General features: G+C 36.4%; 1 protein-coding gene across 2 annotated transcripts in view; it reads right to left on the minus strand.

Annotated features, from left to right (window-relative positions):
- Positions 1-1,582: 1,582 nt before the first annotated feature.
- The window catches only part of PPP4R3A (protein phosphatase 4 regulatory subunit 3A), a 37,283-nt gene continuing 16,582 nt past the window's right edge, over positions 1,583-22,283 (minus strand). The window contains exons 4-15 of one of the 2 annotated variants that reach the window (XM_078054112.1): positions 19,260-19,877; positions 15,777-15,854; positions 15,580-15,696; positions 14,851-14,967; positions 12,911-13,042; positions 12,707-12,809; positions 11,342-11,500; positions 6,158-6,327; positions 4,920-5,062; positions 3,988-4,178; positions 3,380-3,606; positions 1,583-2,309 (exon numbers count right to left, since the gene is read on the minus strand). In XM_078054112.1, coding sequence (XP_077910238.1) covers positions 2,199-2,309; positions 3,380-3,606; positions 3,988-4,178; positions 4,920-5,062; positions 6,158-6,327; positions 11,342-11,500; positions 12,707-12,809; positions 12,911-13,042; positions 14,851-14,967; positions 15,580-15,696; positions 15,777-15,854; positions 19,260-19,877 — 2,166 coding nt within the window. In that variant the 3' untranslated portion in view covers positions 1,583-2,198. Of the gene's footprint in view, positions 2,310-3,379; positions 3,607-3,987; positions 4,179-4,919; positions 5,063-6,157; positions 6,328-11,341; positions 11,501-12,706; positions 12,810-12,910; positions 13,043-14,811; positions 14,968-15,579; positions 15,697-15,776; positions 15,855-19,259; positions 19,878-22,283 lie in introns of both variants that reach the window. The other variant, XM_036097515.2, reaches the window with a different exon arrangement.

A 22,283-nucleotide genomic window follows, 5' to 3' on the forward strand; every position in this document is an offset into this window, starting at 1 on the left:
ATTTACATCCATTACCAAGACAGTATCTGTTCAACACCACAGACTTCTGAATCAGGTGGACTTGTCAATTCCAGTGGTGGTGTCTTTCTAGTGATTTATTGCTAAGTTCTCCCTCTATGAAATGACAGGCTGTTTTAGACCTAATTTCTGTTACAGCGACTTGTGTCAATTTTCTGCTTCAGTAACTGTAATCACTAATAGCTAAGAAAATGCAACCGTCCCGTCAGTGAAGGGGCACCTCTTACATGTTGAAGGCCAATAATTAATGCTTTTTTTAAATACTGGATCAGAACTTACGAAAACGTGGGATGCTCCTCCCCTCTTCTCAAGAACCCTCAGAATACCAAGACAAGTAAGCGTTCCAACAGCCTAGCCAGAAAAGTCAGTATGGTTAAGACACAAAGGAAGACGTAATATAATTAAACTTAAGATCTTTCTTCTCTTTTATTTTCAAGATAACTTGATTAACTTCAATTATTAATAGCCAGAACTTGGGACTCACAAGTAGCTCTATACTGTAGTGAAATACACTTAAACTCTTATAGTTAATTATGCACCTAAAATTTCTGTTAAAAAAATAGCCAACAATAGAACTCGTTTTGTGACTGTAGCAAGTTATCACTTTGTGGTTTTCTATCCAGCTATTCAGTGGAACCTTGTTTTTGGTACCACACGTTTGAATTTACGGAGGACTAAGCAAAAGAGAAGACAGAGCACACAGTGCTTGTTAGACACTCAAAGTGGATGATACTTAAAATAATAAGTATCCTTTCCTGGGTATGGATTTTTATTCACATTTGCAAACACATTCTTCAGTAAGTTCTAAGAGCTTATTAAAAAAAAAGGGAATGTGAAATTAAAGTATTTGTTTTCATTTCCTTAATTTTAGCACACCTAAGACCATAAAAAGAACCTATTTAAAAATACTGTTGTAACAAGGGAATTATCTGATGGTCCTTTGGCCAAGTATTTATTAGGAACCACCACTTACAACTCCAGCTGGTATTCCAAAGGGAGTGGTTAAAAAAAAAAAAAAGAAACATACAACTAATACAATTTCTCTTACTCTTCACTTTTCTTTTTATTATTCAAAAGTCAAATGTTATTTTTAAATCATCCAGCCTCAATTTTGATTTAATGTACCGTCATTTTCCCAAGATATGAAATTTCAGAATCTCTTTGGAATACTAATTTCACGTTTCTAGGTTTAACAAAACTGTTGAAATTTTAAATTCCACTCTATTTCCCTGAATTCTCGACAGTTGCTGATGTAAATTTTAATATAAAATATTTAGTCACAAAATAGTATTGCTTTTGTATGCACATAGTTGTAAGATTACTTTGTTTTTGTCAATAAAAACTATACCATCTTTCATAAAACTCTAAACAAATTAAGAACTGTGATGTGAACAAAAATTACACATGGTAAAACAGGTACCAGCACAACGTTAGGTTATATTACATCAAAAAAAGTTTTAATGGTCCCAAATATATATACTCAACAACTAAGCATACACTCAGGGGAGAAAAAAAATCAAAAACAAAATGAAACAAAAAAAATTATGACACAAATGACCACATCTAGAATTCCACTCAATCTTTAATCAAGTAGGGACACATCCCCACTTTAAAAAAAAAAAAAATCTGCAGTTTGAAGGGCAAAGGGAACAGATAAAAAAGAGGAAACTTTATATGCGCCCCTCCCCCAGAGGTTTTCCAAACCTGTTGTAGCGTGACTAAAATGTTGAGAACGTGTGATTTTAAAGGCAGGTCTCTTCATACAAAGAAACTGCTGGCATTCTTAACTGGAGAAGAATTACGGCACAAAAGCCTGTTCTTCTGAGTCTCAAACATGGTCCGAGAAATCATATTCTGATTGTAGCAACTGACCAGTCAATCCAGAGTTCCACTTACAAAACCCCTGCCCTGTTGGCTTTTTGTTTCCATTTCCTTCCCTGAGAAAAGGGCAATGTGTGGTCCAAGCTGGAGAGCTCAAAGGCTTAAGTCTTTCCCCTAAACGTATAGTATCCCCTCCTCCTGCTCCATTGAATTGGCACTTGATGAGCAGAAGTCAAGTGTGCGAGGCTGATCTGTTTCAGTCATTCACAAGAGACCACTGCTTTGTTGTGGATTTTGTAGGGGGGAGGGGTGGAGAACCAGTTTTCTCAACAGGTACTGATCATAGGCCGTTGCCATTATTAGGACTCAAACTTTGCTTTCTTTGACAATGGTAGCGTGTCTTCCTTGTCTTCATCCTCATCATCATCTTCATCATCATCGGGATAATCTACCAGACCCACGAGGCCTCCCTGTTAAGAAAAATGTAGCTTCTAAAAAACCTTAACACTAGGTAAAGGATACAGATTCCCGCCCCCCCACCCCTATATACTAAATGTGGTTATTTCTGGATGGTGAGATTATATGCAACTGAAAGTCATTGTATTTTTCCTATATTTTCCGTAATAAAATTTTTAGTTTATAAATTTAGCAAATGAGCCAGGAGATAAAACCTTTTCAATTTAATAATTACTGTTTTTCTAAGACTTAACAATGCATTAGCAAAATCTTGAAAACTACAACAGATAGACTACTAGACGTAAGGGCAGACCGAGAAGTTAGGAAGGCGAGTCTGCCTTTCCTCCTGGCATCCTTTTATACCCCTGCCTTCGCCAGAAACCACTGTAGCTCTTCTGTGTGGGTGGGTGTGGAAAAATTCACCCTGCTCTGCCCTCAGCCCACACCTTCATTTTAACATGGATTCAATTCTTAGCCCTCAGGGGTCTCATGCTCATGTCAAAGTAAAAGGAACTGTGTATGGGGCACTCTATTCCTGGTTTAGATCAACCCATCCCAAATGCCAGTCTGTTAACTGCTAATCCAGGACAGTAGGAGGTAGTGAAAAGAATTGGTTTTTATTCTGAGATTATGTCTTGTCCACATTTTTGGTGTTAAAATTGTGATCCTTTCTTATGAAATGTTAATGATAGATGGTTAATTCTTTTTTATAAATCTTGCTTGACAAAACAGTGTTAGGAGTGTCCAGATATTGATCTTGCCTCCACACAAGTCTTTAGCTGGGTATTAATTGGGAAAGTTGGTAAAGAGTAACTTTAAAATTTCTGTAAATGTTCTGACACAAATCTGAACCTGAGTTCTAAAATGCAAATAACCATAATAATTCATTTAGCCTTTTGTGTTGGTTATAAAAACCTTTGAGAAATTGCTCAAGTTTTCCATACATACAGGTAGTAGTGGGAGAATTATTCTCTCTCATTCAGAAAGGTTAGATCAGTTCCAAAAGACGGTAACCAAAGGAAATCTTAGTCACGATTACTGTTGAGAAAGGTGGTATGACACGGGCCTGGAAGTCAGAATGTACCTTGGTAGTAATAGCTGCCGTCTGAGATGTACTTTTAGGGACAGAGCCTGGAGATCCTGGGGATCCTGGGGATCCCGGGGAGCCTGGCGAACCAGGCAGATTGGTTGCAGGTGACTGGCTGGTGAGAGAAGTCTTGGTTCCACTAGAGAGGGAAAGCTTGAAACTTGGGCTCTGCCGACCAGAAAGATTCGTTTTCAGAAGCACCTCTTTTTCCTCACTTTCTTTTACTAAAAATAAGAATATTGTCAATAGTTGTCACCCATCCTCTTTTTTTAATCCCCCCAAATGAGGTGGCACTAAACCACAATTAACTAGCTCACTCCCTTGCTAGGGAAAAACACAAGTTCAGTTCACTACTGAGAAGGAATGAGACCTTCAGTATTCAGTGTCCCTCCCCTTCCTGAAATAAGGTATTTCTCCTGGGTCAAGTCAGATTAAGAAAATTTGGTCCATACTTTCACCCACAGCTATTAATTCACATTCTAGAAAGCAACAAAGTCTCTAAAATCTGTCATGACAAAGTAGATACTCCTCATTTTGTCAAGAAATACAGAATAAGCCTAGAATGGGAAAGCCACCATTTTCCCTTGCCCATCTTTTCAACATACATTTCTTCCTTTCCATGAATTTACTTATTGGATCCATAATATCATCATCATTTTTAGTTTTGTCAGATGGAGACACGACAGCTTCTCCATCTTCCATGTCATCTTCATCTGTGTTAAACCACATCTCTTCTTCATCTTCTAGTGTTCTGGCATCTCTTCGATATCTGTGATTCCTCAAAATGGAACGCATACTAGGAGTAAAGAGAAAAGAGAAGAAAGTAAATAGACTCGGGGTGCCTAGGTGGCTCAGTTGGTTAAGCGTCTGCCTTCAGCTTAGGTCATGATCTCAGGGTCCTGGGATCAAGTCCCTCATTGGGCTCCCAGCTCAGCAGGGAGTCTGCTTCTCCCTCTCCCCCACCGTGCTCTAGTAAATAAAATCTTAAAAAAAAAAAGAGAGACTTATCCCAAGATACTCTTAGTCTTCAAATGGTGCTCCAAATTAGATCGTTTTAATAGATCAAGGAGATAAGAGATTTATATACAGAGAGGCTAATGAAGAACCAGACTTTTCATAGAACTAAACACTCCACCATTTCTAGTGTTAACTAGTGGAATCAAACTATTGTGGAAACTGTACTATTATGGATCAGTTATTAAACTTGTTAACATCAGAAACGAACAAGTCCTAATTCATGGACTTTAAAATATACCTTATTTTGATTTTACTTTTGGACACATGAAGCCCCACTACCACGTTAAGTGGTTGGGTTTTCTTTTTCATTATCTAACTTAATATATGCCTGAGGAAGCGTCTACAGATCCTACTAACACCACACACACCTTCAGGAAAATATTCATATTGGCCATTACAGAAAGCTACAACCACTGCTCATCCCCTCCCCCAGCCAAGCCAAATAATACGAAACAAGCAAAAAGAGGCACCACCATACAACTTGAATGAATAAAAAAAAAAAAAAAATGTGGTAATTTACCTGTCAAGTTTGGGATTATCCTGCCTTTCTCTTTGTTGTTCAAATCTCAGTTTCAGTCCTTTAAATGTCTGTACATAATCTACATCTTCCAGTGCTTTCCAGTAATTTTCAATGACATGAGCAGTTAATGATTTTATATCTTCCTATAGAAAAGAATTATAATGAAAAATACGATAGGAAAAATGTTATTTTAGCAAGATAGGCTTAATCACAGGCAATTCATAAACCTGCCCCAAATAGTTTAACTTCACAAAATTATCAGCCAATCTTAGAGATAACAAAACAATGAAAATGGGCATAACTCACTACTCCGTAGTCTCTGATTTGCTGTGTCTCAGAATTAACTATGGGTCTTCCTCACGTAAATGCCCAGGTCCCACCCCAGATGTCTTCTACTCAAGTAAGTGTGGGGGTGGGATCGGCACATCACAGGGAAGTGCTAGAGATGGACAGTGGGAATAGTTGCACAACAGTGTGAGTGTACTTAATGCCAAGGAATTGTACACTTACACTTAAAAAGGCAAATTTTACATGATAAACACTTTACCATAATTTTTTTAAAAAAGCATGCCACAGATAATTCTGACACACAGTTGTGGGAGAACCACAAGCCGACTACTATTATATTAGTAAAGAATCAAGTTTGTTATGAAATTGTTCTTAAAAAATACAGAGGGCATCAAGTTTGTTACGCAATTGTTCTTAAGGGGCGCCTGGGTGGCTCAGTCGTTAAGCGTCTGCCTTCGGCTCAGGTCATGATCCCAGGGTCCTGGGATCGAGCCCCACATTGGGCTCCCTGCTCTGTGGGAGGCCTGCTTCTCCCTCTCCCACTCCCCCTGCTTGTGATCCCTCTCTCGCTGTGTCTCTGTCAAAAAATAAAATCTTTAAAAAAAAAAAAGTTCTTAAAAAATATAGAGGACAAAGTCCAGTCAGAAAACCTCAGAGTTAAAAACAAAACAATAAAACCACATCAAATACTTTCTATCAACTGTCATTCTACTTTCTTAAAATGAGTGGCGTACCAGGACAGTGTTAGATCAGTTTTCATTCAAGCCATCCTACGAAGGATTCACAGCTGCCGAGAGATTGTTTTGGTTTTCATTACTTTGAACTGAATTCCTACAAGCTTCTTTTAAAAATTTTCTTCAAATATAATCTCAAATAAGCCAAAATACCAATAATGCATATTCAATATTCTCAAACAGTTAAAACCAACATTCCAACAATACAGAACCTACCACTCTAATAAATTCAAACATCTCTATAATGGCAGAGTTCATCAGATTGTAGCGGGATCCATTGTTGAGAAATGCTTTGACTACTGGTTCAAACAAAAAACTTTTCATTATGTAGCGGTTATAAAACTCATCTTTTAATCCAATAATCTTTCTCTTAAAACGAAGAGCACCTGAAACACAGAGGCATTATTGTTCAAATTACATACCATACTTCCATATTTTAGACTTATTAAAAAAGACCTGCTTAATAAATATAATTCTTCGTGCAGTGATATGTTACTGCTTCCAGAAGCATGAACCTAAAGATAAGGACTGCAAGAGGGTTATCAGAAAAACGTACCCTAGAAGTAGTGTATGTCATTATAGAACACAAGTCTTGGAGAGCCAGAAAAACTCTGGAATTTACTAGTGACCAAAATGTACTTTACATCTAAAATAAGAGCTAAAATAGGGCTAACATATGAATTAACTTCGTACAACTTAAGATGAGAAAATTATAAATATATCCTTTTACATACACCTTAAAAACAACAGAAAAACCATCGTTTTATTAGGGCAATCCACTGTATAATTTGATCATTATTTTTGGACACTCTTACTATTTTGCATTAGAGTTCTGGGTTTACGTTGGTTGGTTTGTGGATTGTTGAGAGAACTACTATAAACCCACAAAACTCTGCAAGACCCAAAACTTGCCTTCCCATAGTGTAGAAATAAATTTAGAGGATGTTGTGTTTAAAATGTGGTCCTCTATGCTTATTGCAGCGAGTATGCTTTTTAATTTTTTTTCCTAATTTTCCTTTTTACAATTAATTAGGCTTTAACTTACAGATTAAAAGGTATATTTACATCTTGAGGTATGGGGAGTTACTTAGTCACCATTCGTCAAGATCCAAATATACTCGACAGCTAGACAAAGCCCTCTTTACCTACATGGAGTTTGTCAGTAAGTTAATGCCCCACTTATTGTAAACAGTTCAAAAAAGCATACTCACTTCATGCAGTCACATCGTCTTCGGTTGGCAAGATTAAATATTGTGTTTGTATTTTGGTTTCTTTGGAGATCATGGAAGTGGCTCGTTAAATTGCCAATTTGTTATTAATCAAGTCCTTCATGAGCAGGTAGCCAGGCAACCATGGTGACACGGTTTCTGGGTGGGAAGGCAGAGGAGTAAAGCAGCTCAATGTTTCTTTAGTTGGCAGAAAAGAGGTCCACAAGTGAATGCCCAATTAGGTACAGTTGGCTATAAACTGCCTTAACAATGCAACTTATTTAAGAGTGTCTCTTTCTAAAGTGACACTCTGGGCAGGGAGTTTCAATATAATTTATAGAATAGTAATTGCATTTTTTTAAACTCTACTGAATTATTTTCAAATACATAAGCATGGTCAAATAAGACATTTTAAACAGTAAGAGGCACCTGTGTGTTAAGTCAAAGTCTAACAAGGGTTTATCTTCCCAAAGCAGTGATTTTAGAGTTTGGTGTTTTGTAATGTCACTTGACGAAGTAACTAATGAGGCAGTTCCATTTGTTAGAATAGAAATCAATACTTCAGAGCTCAGGCCAAATGTGAAGTTTTTAGTAATTAAGGCAAGAGCTGTTATTTTAAGAGTTGGTACTCCAACTATGCAGGCTTCGTGGAGACTTGTGTCCTACCACAACACACACTAGCTGAACCCTGTGGGCCGCATGCAATTCCTAGGTAAGTGAAAACAAACTCCCTTCCTAGAATTCACTAAGACCAAGGTATGCGGTGGCCCCACTATCTCCTCCAGAGCAGTTCTGTCCAGAAACTGCCAGTGTAGACAGAGATGGTTCTAACGGTCTTTGTTTTGCTCATTTCTGCAAATTTGCCCCATTTATATCCAGAACTGGGTTATTTCCATTCAAATCCCTCTCCCAAAAGAAACCTGCATCGAGAATAGCCAACCACTACTTGCTGCTGAATAAAAGTTGCTTTCAAAAATTCACCAGCGAGCTCTATGAAGTCCAACTGCTCAAAGGAAATTAGAGAAAGCCTGTGGGACAGGTCACATTGGCAGAACTGTAGGACTTCCAATGTAAAGTGCACTCTGCTTCCCTTCTTATCTCTAACCTTCATTAACATGTCAGGAATCTCTGGTGCTTTGTTTCAATCATCTCTAAAACAAATAATTCATCTTTACATTAACACAACATGAGATTTCATGTCACAAGTTGAGACTTTTTGCCTCATATGTAACTTATGATGGCTGAATAAAAGCATCTACAATAAAATTTTTATTTCATTCCTGTCATAGATTTCCATATTTTTAACAAAAGGCTAGACAACATGAATCGTGAAAGGCCAAGGAAAGAAATAAGACTGCTAAAACTGGCATATGTATATATCTAAGCTTATAAAGACCTACATTTTGAAAGGATTGCTGGTCTCACCTGTGGACCTGATTTGTTGTCTTTCAATAGGATAAAAGCATTCTAATAAGCATCAGATATAAAAAAGGAGACGTTCTGTAAGTCCCCAAACTGTTTAGATTTAACCACTCATCTTTTTTCCTTACAATTGGGCATCTAAACTTACTTATGAAACCCTCCCTTAAACACTGTACCTAACATTTTCAGTGTATAATCTTAGAAGACTGAAAATATCCTAAATCTCCCACTTAGCTCTCTTAAAAATACTTGATCAAAAACTCTCTTACAGTCAGTCCTAGAGTGCTCATTCCTAATGACTGGCATCTTCTTCCACAAACTACTCATGTTCTCAATCTGGGAAGACAGCCACATAGAATCATTTAAGAGTCAGCATTTTCCAAACTGAGTTATCGTTAAACCAAACAATAATAAAACGTAACTAAAATTGTGCTAACATGCTTAGTTTCCTACAATATAAACCTTCCTTATAAAGTATATCTTCATAGTTGTCATTAAATTGTTGAGAAAATTTCTTTATAATACTGCAAGCAAAATAACGAGATGAACTGAACTGAAAAGCCTTTTCCTTCCCTGCACTCTCCTACTGGATTCGTGTGTTCTCCCTACACCAAACCGTTACCACGCGGCGCGTTTCCCACATCTGTATGTCAGCCGTGCCTTCAACCAAGAAGGTCACGTTCTCCCAGGACCAAGACAACCCAATTTACCTCTCTTGTGAAATTTTCCTGATCTGACTCATTCGTGTAGGAATAAATTACTGCCACTATGCTTCCAAACACACCTCAATATAGTACTTTTGACATTTTAATTTTTCCATGACTATCTCCTCCTAATGAACTCAAAACCCCTTGATAGCTGAGTCTGGGTCTTAATGGTCTGTGTTTTCCTTGTAATTTCCGGTATCTAGCATCTTCATCAAATCTAAGATGCCCCTGACTGCAAAAAACTTTCTCTACCACTAAAAAAAACCAACAGAACTATCAATTACAATGACATGCCATTAATGTAAGACTCACCTTGATCTGAGAGACGATAAATGTCTAAAATGCAGAGTTTAGCAATAATCGCGCCTCGGATAAACCTCATTGGCTACAATACTGCTTAAAACTGATAAAATATGGTAGCATGTGTTTAATACATTTATCGAAATAAAACTGATTAACTTACTCATTTAGTTTTTCCATTCTGTCCTAACCTCTCTTTCCCACACTTGAACAAAAACTTTGTGTTGACATGAAAGAAATGTTACGAACTCCTCTCAACATGGGGCTCTCTTTTGCTGTAGTAGGTGTATAAGAAAAATGAATATGAGCTTAAAAGCTCTTCTTTTGCAAATGCTAAGCTCATGAATATTAATATAGTAGAACCAAATAATCCATTCATTTTTGCTGTCCTTAGCAGTCTAGGTTAATGCCACAAAATGCTCCCTGTTACTTTTGGCTGAAAAAGATTACTAAGGTAACATCAGAGTTCCTGGACAAGCAACAGAAAAGTAACTGCACTAAATATCTGAAAGTTGGAAAATGAAAATATACCATGAAGACACGTATTCTCAGTCCATCCCACAGTGTATACATTAGCCAGAAAAACTAAGACAACTATAACTGTTACCCTGATGGAAAGTTTAATGATTTTAGAAGGATACCTATTTCTAATATTAAAGATAAAATACTGTAGAGCAAATCAACATCAGAAACATCCTTATAAACCATGTTTTTCTAATTTTAGGATATTAGCAAAAATGGATATATATGGTTCAGGCCTCTGAACAGTGAATGATTGTGATGCCATCAAACAACCAAACTTACCTACAGAAACCAAAAGACAGAAGTTACCAGCAGACATATTTTATTGAGCCTCTAAGGTACCCCCAAACTTGGTCTGTCGACTTACCAAAGAAGGCTGGCTGCTGTGCTCAAGAATATTCTTAAATAACCTATTTCCAATTCTGAAACATGTTTTACTTCAACAAACTAGGGCCTTAAGAACACAGTTAATTTTTGAAAAGAATACATAACCAAGAACATATCTGTTGCTCTAAGAGTTGACCAACTTTACCCATAAATATGGTTTACATGTACACATTTTAGGCTTCATAGGCCACATATGGCCTCTACTTGTTTTTTGTATTTTTTTTTAAACAACCCTTTAAGAAACCTAAAAACTACTTTTCAGCTTGCAGGTCGTGTAAAGAGCGCAGGGTAGATCTGGTCACTTCTGAAGTTTGGCACCCTTGCTCTTAAAATATCTGAGGTAACAAAATGTTTTATGTCAAATGTATCTCAATAGGGTGGAGAAAAAATACTTGTGCAATTAATGAATGGACCATCTACAGACACTTGTGCTGGGCATTCTAACTCCCAATGTGTTTTAGCAACTCAGTGCCATTAGCTATAGATTTTCCAAATTACAAAAATGTTCTTCATGATTTAATAAGATTCACAAGAATTCCTAATTTGTAATGAGGAAGGCAGTACTAAAAACGTAACTGAGGTAAAATGATCTTAGGTGCCATTTTAATAGTGGAATAGAATACCTCACATATTTTGTGGATACACACTGAGCCCTTTGCTGTATGTGGGGAAAGATGCAAATGAGGAAAATTATCTCCAACTCTGGCAAAACTATGTAATTGGTGTAGTTTCCTGTTAGAATCTAGGTCTCCTTGACCTGAAATCAGTGATCTTTTCTTCTCAGGTAATAAGACCCAAAGGTACCAACAACATGATAAGATATAGATAATAATTCTATCGGAAGCAACACTTACATAATGCCAAGAAAGCATGCTTGGAGGCCATAAGAACCAGCACTCTCCGGAGGATGTCCTTATTAATAATGTAGTTCTTTATGTGGTAGGTATGGTGCTCCACACAAAATGTTAACAATTCCAGTACAAGTGCCAACAACTGGGCAGTCTGAAAATCATCTAAAAACAAAACACAATTTAATGACTAATATTCTTTCCCTTTCTAAATTTAAGTATCCAAATTCCAACCAAGTAAAATCCTTTCTGTTGACCCAAAATTTTAAACTTAAGGAAAGGGGAACAAACACTGAATCCCTACCACGTGCCCCAAGAACTGTGCTTTACATTTTCTTAACTCTGACAAATTAGTTTCACAAAACCCAAGTCTGAATAATAAGGCAGAGCTGGGACACCAATCTATTAGATCTGCTTTATTCCCAAGTGCAAAAATGCTCTACCGTGTCTTAACACAGCCCTCGTAAGATGTACACACAGCGTAGGAGATCCGGAAAGATCCCATCTGGTCTTTGGTGGAATTACTCTCTCTCTGCTCTTATGATTCCAATGTCCTTTATTATATAGAATGAATCCACACTGGATTATAATTATTGGCTTACTTTTCTTCCTCACCAGGCAGCAAGCCTCTGGAAGTATTGTACTCACTTTTTTATTCCCCCCATTTAGCCCCTAAAGATTACAGCACAGTACCTTCCAGACAATGAGTTTTTTTTTTGTTTTTTAATAAACGTTTGAAGAACTAAATATATGTGTTTGAAAGGAGCCTCAAGCTTTACCTAATATGAATAAAGTAGACAGGAAAAATGAGTATCACGTTTCCAAGACGTGATTCTAGATCACAAAAAAGGGTAAATTTAACATTTACTTTCTAAGTGCTGTCTTAAGTTATGCTATACTGATAATTCATATGGCAAAATAATATTCTTGAAATGTCAACAAGAGATTTCCCATTGAAGACCCTAAAACTACCTTCTGAATTAAACACACACTATGCAAGCTAAAGCTAAAGGAATAAAATGCAGAAATAAGAATAATCCTTAACCTATGAATAATCCTCAATGCAAAAGAAAGGTTAACAGTAAGCAGCTTTGCTCTACACATCTGGAGTACAAATAACTAAAATTTTTTCACAATTACTTCCATTTATTTAACCTGTGTAAATACTGCTTTAACAGAAAATTGTTTTTAAATTCTAAAAGCAACAATTATCTCCATGTTTACATTTTTTATCTCCAATTATAGCACTTTAAATTCTACCTTGAACACCTTTTTTGAAAATATATTATTACACCTCTGTGTTAACCAAATCAACTCTGAGTTTTAGAATTCAAGAACAAAGAACCTTACTACCAACCTGCAATATCTTACCTTTGCTAGGTTTATCTTCTGTTGTATTTGCCAGTAAGGGAGCAGTGAGGACATGCATACAGTGCTTGTAAAAGAAACCCAGAAATTCAGTCTTCTCTGTTTTCTAAGGAATCAAAAACACTTCCATGAATTTTAACTGCACTGGTTCCTACCAGTAATAAACAACATACTAGTATGAAAAAGAGAAAAATGCCCGTGGCTTACATTGGCAGTAGCTAACATGTTTTCTGGGTCAACTAAAGTTCGAAGCAGGCCCATAAGTTGGACTGCTCCTCCAAGTTCAGGGTCTGTATCACAAATCATATGTTCTATAATGAGGTTGATGAGCAAAATATCCTGGTGAGAAAAGTACACACAATAAGGATCACTTACTATGAGAATGGAAAAGCACATACTATGACATGTTACAGCATTATACCTAGCTCTAGCTGTCTTGTTAACTGCAATCAAAATGAAACGACCAATTTCTTTAATAGGATATATGGCAGTGTTTCCCTAAAGTGTGGTACAGGCACATTTACTCTTAAGTAATACAGAAAAGAAAGTTTCTTTCTCTACTATCTTTAAGTCCCTTTGATTAAAGCAAAAACTAGCTTTGTTCGGTGCTAATCTTTACACCTCTTGATAACAAAATCTCCCTTCTGAAGAAAGCTAACGGACCTTCAGTTTAATAGAATATTTAGCTAGAATTTACGCCATTGTTCTACTTTCACTGCATTTCTATAGAGTCCTTCTATTTATGGCATGGCAAATAAGATCTGTATCTGTTCTCCATTTATGGAAATGATACATAGTTTCCATTTAAAGTAAATTTAATTGGTACCCAAATGTGTGAAATTAGGGGCAACAAGATTATGGTACTTAGCACAGAGAACAAATCTGTTACATAGATGCCAAATGTCATTGAAAATTGATTACTAGTTTGCCTGAGGCTCTATGACTGGTGTTCCTGACCCAAGGAGTAACTACAAACAGAAAGGGATGCAGTGAGGAAATCTCTGCTTTGTCTGTATACGCAGTGGTAGGATGGACCTAAAGACTGAGACTGGGAATCCAGAGGCCTACTGCATGTGAGCGAAGTACATCACTGTATGTGCAACTAGTGGATTTCAGGGCCAGCAAGAATAGCCTTTATTTTAAATTAATACCAGTATTTTGGTTTTCTGGATAAGACTATTTTATTAAAGAAAAATGTGACATAATATTCAACAGTTCAAACTGGTACTTTTCCACACTTATCCTGGCCATTAAAAAAACAAAACACCCAAAAACCTTAAATACAGAAGTTACTAGGCATTCCACTTCACTTTGACATAACACATTAAGATTTTTTTAAAGGCAGAAGTCTATTTTCTCATTTTGTAAAAATACAGTAGGAATTGTGCATAGATTTTTTTTTTCCTAAGAGGATTCCCCCCTCCCCTTTTAAGATGCAGTTGAGGGCAAAATATATCAGTTTATTCTTAAAAGTTACTTGTAAGATTTTGGGGGAAGGAAGGAAAAAAAAAATCGGTATCATTGGTTTAATGTTCTACAACAGAGGAGCACACACATCTGGGGCTGCTGCACATGCCATGTACCATAAACGCCAGGAGCGCCCTTCACGTTATCAGGAAAGATTCCCTCACTTACTTTAAAACTGATGTGTGTGTATGAACAAGACAACAGCTTGTTCCTTATGGTTAGGCAGTAAAGAAAGTACCCTAAACACTTTTCCAAGGGACTGTGTTTCATTCCTTCATTCTTGGTGATTTTGAGAATCTATCCCTAGCAAAGTCAATGTTTTCCTAGGGAAGTTACTTATAATTCCACATATAGAACAACTTATTGATTAAATGATTAAAACAAGACAACGTCTCAAGTTAATGACAGAATTAAGAAACGTGATCTCAGAAGCTTAAAAAGACACAGCTGAACATTAACAACTGCTGTTAAGACACAATCTGTAAACTGAGATAGGAGCCAATTTAGGGAAAAATAAGCCATTTGACATTCTGGCTACACTTTCCCCAAATATCAGCTATTTAAATCTAAAAAAATAAATAATAAATACAGTTATAGCTCCCCATGTATAAATACTTACTGTTAGTGCAAATAATATTTACCTTGTTGGTTATTTTTTGCTCTGTTAACTTCTTACTTACATCATCATTCTGTTGTGCCTCCTGCATGACAAACTCTCGTACCATGGATGGATTATATTCAACCAAGTATGAGAATATATCAGTAGCAGCACTTCGCACCTGTGTATCATCCATGCCCTGCAGATAAAAAGCACTTATTTCTCCTACAATTATAAAAATACGGACCTTATAGCTATGTAAATCCAAAATCTAACAAATTGTAAGAAAACAGTGCAGTAAGAGGTGAAGGAAGTCTGGCATATAAAACTTGTTCAATGAATAAAGTTACTTTCTTTTATTCTTGTTTACTTCCCTTAACATTTCAACAGACTGCAAAATTAACAATTTATTATTAAAAGTATGGAAAATCCCTCTGAATATTCTTTCAGTAATGTGTAAGGACTCTCTAATATACTAGAATTTTACAGCTTTTTTACTTTATGTAATACACAGCTAATATTAAATACTGGCTATAGTCAAACACTTCCACTGCACATTACATAAAAATATACTTTTGTGCATTAAAAATATAATGGTAATTGGGGCGCCCAGCTGGCTCGTACAGTTAAGTGGCTGAATTTGGCTCAGGTCACAATCTCAGGGTCCTGGCTCAGCAGGGAGTCTGCTTTTCCCTCTCCCTCTGTGCCCCTCCCCCTGCTCGTGCTATCAAATAACTAAAATCTTAAAAAATAAAAATTTAAAAATTAAAAATATGTAATGGTAATTAAATATTAGGAGAAACAAACTTACAAGGATGACTTCTAAAGCTGGTAATATGCCCATATTTGACAAAGTCTTGAAAAAAGCATCTCTGTTTTGAGGTTGTAGCGTTTGGGAAAACGCACAAAATTCTTTTAAAAAGTTAACCTAAAATAAGGAAAAGGACAGGTGAATATATTAAAGATCTGTTTTAGCTTTGTGCCTTTCCTAAGTATCAAATTTCTTACCAATTCCTGTCTTTTTTCCTCATCTGTTGCTTCATCTGTTAGTTGTGCAAACAAATCTGTCAGAAATTTTTCATCCTCCTGTTAAATCAAAGGATAAATTTATGCTAATGGTAAGAGTATATTAAAACATAATTTTCAGATACTGTAGAATATAAATTGCACTAACTTAGGAAAAAGGAAAGATGGTACTGGCAATGGTGTTTTTTTTAAAAGAGAGAAGGAATAACCAAACTATTAAAGAATAAACTGGGGATTTATATAGGAAGATTATTCTTTATATTTTGGCAAGGCCTGATTTCCTAAGTTTATTTAAGGGCCACACTGTGAGTGTAGTAGGCTTTGTGGACCATATGGTCTCTACCACAACTATTCAGCTCTGTTATTACAGTAGGAAATAGCCATAGACAATATGCAAATGAGTGTGGCTATGTTCAAATAAAACTTTATTTATAAAAACAGATATGGGCCATAGTTTGCAAACCCCTCATTTGCAGAGTTTTAAAATCTTACCTTTAGAGGTTAAGGTTCTACAACCTCTCAAATGAAGGTGAAAATTAAGATAAAGCTTTCATGTTTTAAAGACACAGAAAATGATTCAGTTATTTAAAAAGGTAAATGCAGAGCTTTAAAAGAAACACTTATTATCTGACGATATCCCATACAGACACACAGAATTTAATATGCATTATTTCAAAAAAGATTAAAGAGGTTCTCTCCTAGGATACTAATCTGGGTAAGTCAGTACAGAACTTGGAAAGAACCTCAGATGTTATCTTACCTCATTTTATAATTGAGACAGATTAAGAAATTTACCCAAAGACCAACCACAGGAGGTGGCAGAGACCTTCCTGATAACCTGTTCAAAAGTTTTTCCATCACTATTTTTAACTAAGACGGTGTTATACTTTAATTCCATACTATCTCAGCTAGTACTAGATTCAGCACTACTTCAGCCCTACAGACATGCCTAAGTCTAAATATATCTACATAGGTATAAATGTATGTATGTGTAATCTCCCATTAGATTATAAACTCCATATTCACTGTTGCAGATTCTTAGGAAATATTTTCTGTGATATTAAATTGGTTATTCCTACTTTTACTTTTTCTAAAATGTACAAAACATGCCATACTTCAGATGGCATGTAACTTCAAGATGCAGCCCAGATCTAATATATCCCACCAACTGGAAATCAAATGATAGTCTCTGAACTGCTGCATTTGGGGGTACAGAAGTTGAGAGAATAAAAATGTTTAAGAAAAAAAAAAAGGAATGTTTAATAGTATTATGTACAGAGCAGTTAATAGTAAAGGGAGGGTATGACTGTGTACACAAGGGGGGGTAAGAACCTGCTTTAAATTATATCTCAATCACCCGTTGTCACAAAATTTCTAAAATTCTCTTTCCTTCATAGCAGCACTCTGGATATAAGTATTTGTATCAAGAGCAACAGAACTACAGCATTGGCAGCCAGGCTTTTACAAAGCATGATGTCAGGAGATAAAGACTTAACAACTTGAAATTATTCATACTTAATGAGTAAAACTGGCATTTCACAGGTATGAAGACAAGACACACAAGTGACAAATCCCTGCATTAACGAAATGAGAATCATGTGGAGCTAAAGGACATGACCTCCATGGAGCTAAAGATGCACTCAGGACTATCCAAGGAAACCAGAAATCAAAAGTGAACCAGAACAGGCTCTACGAGGTAGTCAGTAAAAAGGAGATTCTTATCAAAGAACAAATAAAAATTGGTACCGAAACCTTTTCCCTCCTCCATTATCGATCACAATACACTGTATAGAGATCACTATTGTCCTTACCAGACTGTATTGCCTATGTTATTTGTTTACATGTCTGTCGTAAATGAATGGGAAGCACATCAAATTGGTCAACATGAACTGGAATTATTCCTAGCTCCAGGACAGCAGTGTAGGTAAAACTGATTTTTCTATTTGAATTCATGTTTTGTTTTTTTAAGATGTCAAAGGTAGGGACTCTGAAAATACAGTAATTTTCTAAAAGGGAATAACCATACAAATTAAACTTATTACTTTATTCATTATGTGCTACCAAACAGCTCTGACATTTGCCTCCTTTTTTATTTAACAAATCCAGGTTTCAAATAATTATTTTACTTGTAGATCTGAGGAAAGGTCTTAAGTCTTCCAAGTCATATCATCTATGTGTTACTCTTCCAATATCATGGGCATCAAAGAAACAAAAAACAGGGGAGGTGTGCAACTCACAAATCTTTATACCACACAAACTTTAAAGTTCTGTTTCAGTTAGAACAGACTAATTCCTACACTATGGGATAATATACTGAGAGGTTCTCTGACTTTGGGGTTTTACATATGTAGATTACTGGTCAGCTCTCACAGATTTTGATTTCTGTGTTTTGTGCAGAATCCAGGAAACGTTACACCGTAGGCAATTCTGATGCAAGCACCCTAAAACACCAGACCTGAGAGACTGGGCATACGGTACAAAGAAAATCTGGAGTTTAATAGAGCAGTTATTAATAGATACTTTAAAATAATGCTCGGGGTGCTTGGATGGCTCAGTCGGTTAAGGGTCTGACTCTTGATTTTGGCTTAGGTCATGATCTCAGGGTTGCGAGATTGAGCCTGCATTGAGCTCCACATCGGGCTCCGTGCTGGACGTGGAGCCTGCTTAAGATTCTCTCTCTCCCTCTGCTCCTCCCCCCACCTCCCCCCACCCCCCACTCACACCACCTGCATGCTCTAAAAAAAAAAAAAAATACTCAGGTCTTGCATCATGTTCATGCATGATCTTCTCTAATCTTCAGATGACTTTATAGGGTTGATAATAATATCACCATCCTTCAAATGCGGGAACTGAAGCTTTAAGAGGTTAAGAAAGTTGCCCAAGTAGCCCACGGCTATTAAGGGACAGGTGGAGCTCTAACTCATATTCAGATCCAACTTCCCCATACTCTCATCTGGTACAAAAGCATGCCTTTTGGTGAGGAAACCTGCAACTATAATTTGCCAATATCTGCTATATTCCCTTGACCCTAACACTAGGCCTTTAATATATAATGATCTGATAGTGCTACCAATTCTACCGAATTTATATTCTATATTTAATGACATACTTCTTGGCTTCTTCATTTTCTCTTTGAATCTATTCTATGCATAACTGACAGATTAATATACCTAAAATTCTACATTCAATCATTTTGTTAAGACCGTTCATTCCCCTGTAATTTCTTCAAGCTAGACTTCATCACATTTACATTCCCTAATGGAAACATAACAACCTCTGGTCCCACAGTATTATGTATTATAACCTTTTCTAATCACCCAAATACATACCTTTAGACAAAAATCAAAACTCAATTTAGGTATTTAAAAGGAACAGGAAACTGCTTCTGCTAAATCAATTAACAGCTTAAATGGTATCAATCAAGAAGGTATCTTTGTAAGTAGGAAAAAAAATTATCTAACTCACCTGTAACATACCAACAATTTCTACCTTATTGAAAAAGATAAAGGAGTGAAGTGTTGATAACATATTTTCTTCAAAGACTGAAGGGGTAGGTAGAACCATATCTTGGATATACTGAACTCTGTATGTCTGATGAATTTTTTGTTTCAGCTCAGGATCTGATATGGGAATCACTTCTTTAAACTTGGCTGTTTTTGTTAGAAATTCTCTGTGTTTTCGTGGTTGTGATAAAGCAGGATCATATTCTAAGCATCCAATGACGTCCATTATACATTCCTCAGAGAACATAACTTCGAAAAGAGCAGTTCGATTCAAGAGGAAGATGCCTTTGATAATTTCGTACAAGTGGTGAAGTCCTTCAATATTTTCCAAATCCTCACACACATGAAAAAGCTCTAAGAGCTTTTTAATATAACCCTCATTTTCCAGTGCTAGTGCAAGTTTTTCACGACGCAGGGGGGAAGGTAAAGATGATGCCACAAGTTCTGCAATTTCCTCAAGGCGACTTAATTCACAAGATGGCAATTCTAAACCTGGTGAGGACATATCATCAAAACGCTCCTCTTCAGATTCATCTACAAGGTCCTGAGTGATGTCCACTGAAGGGTCCTTTCCTTGAACCTATTAAATAAGATTTATGATAGCTGACAGAATATAATCAAGCAAATCTAAATGATATTCTTAGATGAATACAAGAGATGTTATAAGAATCCTAGCATCATATTCCAGGACAGCCACCACCAAACCCTTCAAAGTTTAAGTAAAATTCAAATAAATATCAAACATCATAATGTGATCACAGAAAATACATGTTAATTGTAAGCAACAAGGAATATTTTAACATCAATTCCAGAAAGTAAGGGCCAAAGAATATGTACAAACTAGTTCTGGACCAAAGTGGGTCACCGATGTGCTGTAAATGCTGGTTGGTGGCCCAAAAATATGAATAATAAAACTGTGGAAAACAAGTGTACTCACACAAAAATGAAACCATATAAAAAGTGACTGCAACATACTTGTAGCAGAGCATAATGCAGTAGATCCCCCAAGAATGTGTACTAAAAGCAAACAAACCATGGAAGTTTTCCTTTCTATTCACCCAAACCTGTAGCTTTCATGACATAACTTAGAAGTTTTCACAAATACATTTTGTGATAAAAGAATATTTTCACCCAAAGTCAAGGACTTATTTGAAATAAAATGAGTTTTGCTATCTTGGCCCTATAATTTGAGACACCATCACTAAAGCAGGCCAAGTTGAATGGTAATGAAATGGAAAAATTAGACCTTATATGAAATGGCCAAGAAACTTAAATTGCTTAGCATGGTTAAGAGAGACTGTTAATGGATACTGGAAGAGAAGAAGGCCTGGAATAGGTCTTGAAATATGTTGCAAGTTGATATCATCTTGACCTTAACCCAGTGGGCAATAACCACTGAAAGGCAGCTAGGCACATTCCAGATTGTACCCGGCATGGTCTCAAGTTGGCTCTGGATTTGTTAACGACATAAATTCTCAATATAGCTTTAGATTCCTGGAACTCAAACTATGGCTTTACCTAAAGAAATGTGCTAGCATTTGATTAAAAAGCCCAATGTAAAGGGACAAGAGCCCTTACTGTAATGAAAATGCTATCTTTTTGAGTTTATTAGCAAATATGAAGGCTAAGAAAGTCATCCAAAAGGAATGTGGTTAGGATTTTCTTAGAATCTGATCTGCTCAGGGAATTAAGGTGGAATTGTAATGATTTGACAAATATGTTTCAGGCTTACTAAATGGAGCAATGGAAGAATGAAAACAAAAGAAAGGTAGAATAAGCTAGAAGAGAGTCTTCCTTAAGAGAAAGGGTAAGTCTTAGCAGTCTGGACAGATACAAAGAAAATGAGAATGTGAAGGCCATGAAAGGTCTCTAAGAAAAGAGATACACCCAGACCTAATAACTACTGTCAAGGAAAATACTAGAAAATGGAGACTTTTTGCTGTTTCTAGATCAAAAAATGATGAGTAGGGTTCAAGAAACAGAAAGACATGTAAGATCTCAAAGAGCAAAATATAATGAATTCTCTAGAACAAGCCAGGATCTAGAAATTGGTAAGTACAGACAGGATCATAAAATACTGGTAGAAAACAACACCTTGAATATAAAGTATGCACAAGCTGAAGGGGAAGATTAGAAAATAATAAAATAGCCAGTGATTCCTAGGAAAGTTACTCTAGAGAAAGTATAGAAGTATACTACCCGTGCCCCAAGTGTAAATGAAGAACTACAGACTAAGGAAAAGTAAAGATCCGACAATATATCAAAGGAGAGCCAGGCCTGACAGCAATGCACTGAGTCCAGGTGTGAGTTAAATATTGGCTTAACAGAAGACTGTCTAGGGTGGGACTGTTTGACTCAGAAAAGTGAAGGAGAATGAGATCTGTCTGAGCAATGCGTGCTTTCAGCATACCCAAGCTCTTTAATCTCATCTCTCTTTCTATGGGAGAACTCCACAGGACACAATCTAGAGGCAGGCGATGAAAACAACATATGGGAAAGAAAACAAAGAGCAAGTATGAAGAGGTGTTCAGATATAAATCTAAGTCCTTCACAGCAGAAGAAAAGGGAAGTTCGACAGGCAGGTTACTATATGAAAAACACAGCTGAGCAGACTAGCAGAAATAAATTCTACGAGGTAAGGAAACACTGTGCCTCAAGGACACGTAGCTTTATTAAGGCAGTGGCTCTCAAGCTTCAGGGTGCATGAGAGTCAGCTAAAGCAGGAACTGACAAACTAGAGCCAAACGTGGCCCACCACCAATTTTCATAAATAAAATTTTACTAGAAAAGAATCAGGGCTGTTTGTTTATGTGTCATGTATGGCTACTTTCATATTACAATAGCAGAGTTGAACAGCTGTTAAACTGTATGGCCCACAAGGCCTAAAATATTTACTATCTCACCCTTTACAGAGAAAATCTGACCTAGAGGGCTTGTTAAAATATAATTCAAATACAATTACTGGGACCTACTCACAGAATTTCTG

The sequence above is a fragment of the Halichoerus grypus genome, chromosome 8 (assembly GCF_964656455.1).
Source record: "Halichoerus grypus chromosome 8, mHalGry1.hap1.1, whole genome shotgun sequence".
NCBI classification, from domain to species: domain Eukaryota; kingdom Metazoa; phylum Chordata; class Mammalia; order Carnivora; family Phocidae; genus Halichoerus; species Halichoerus grypus.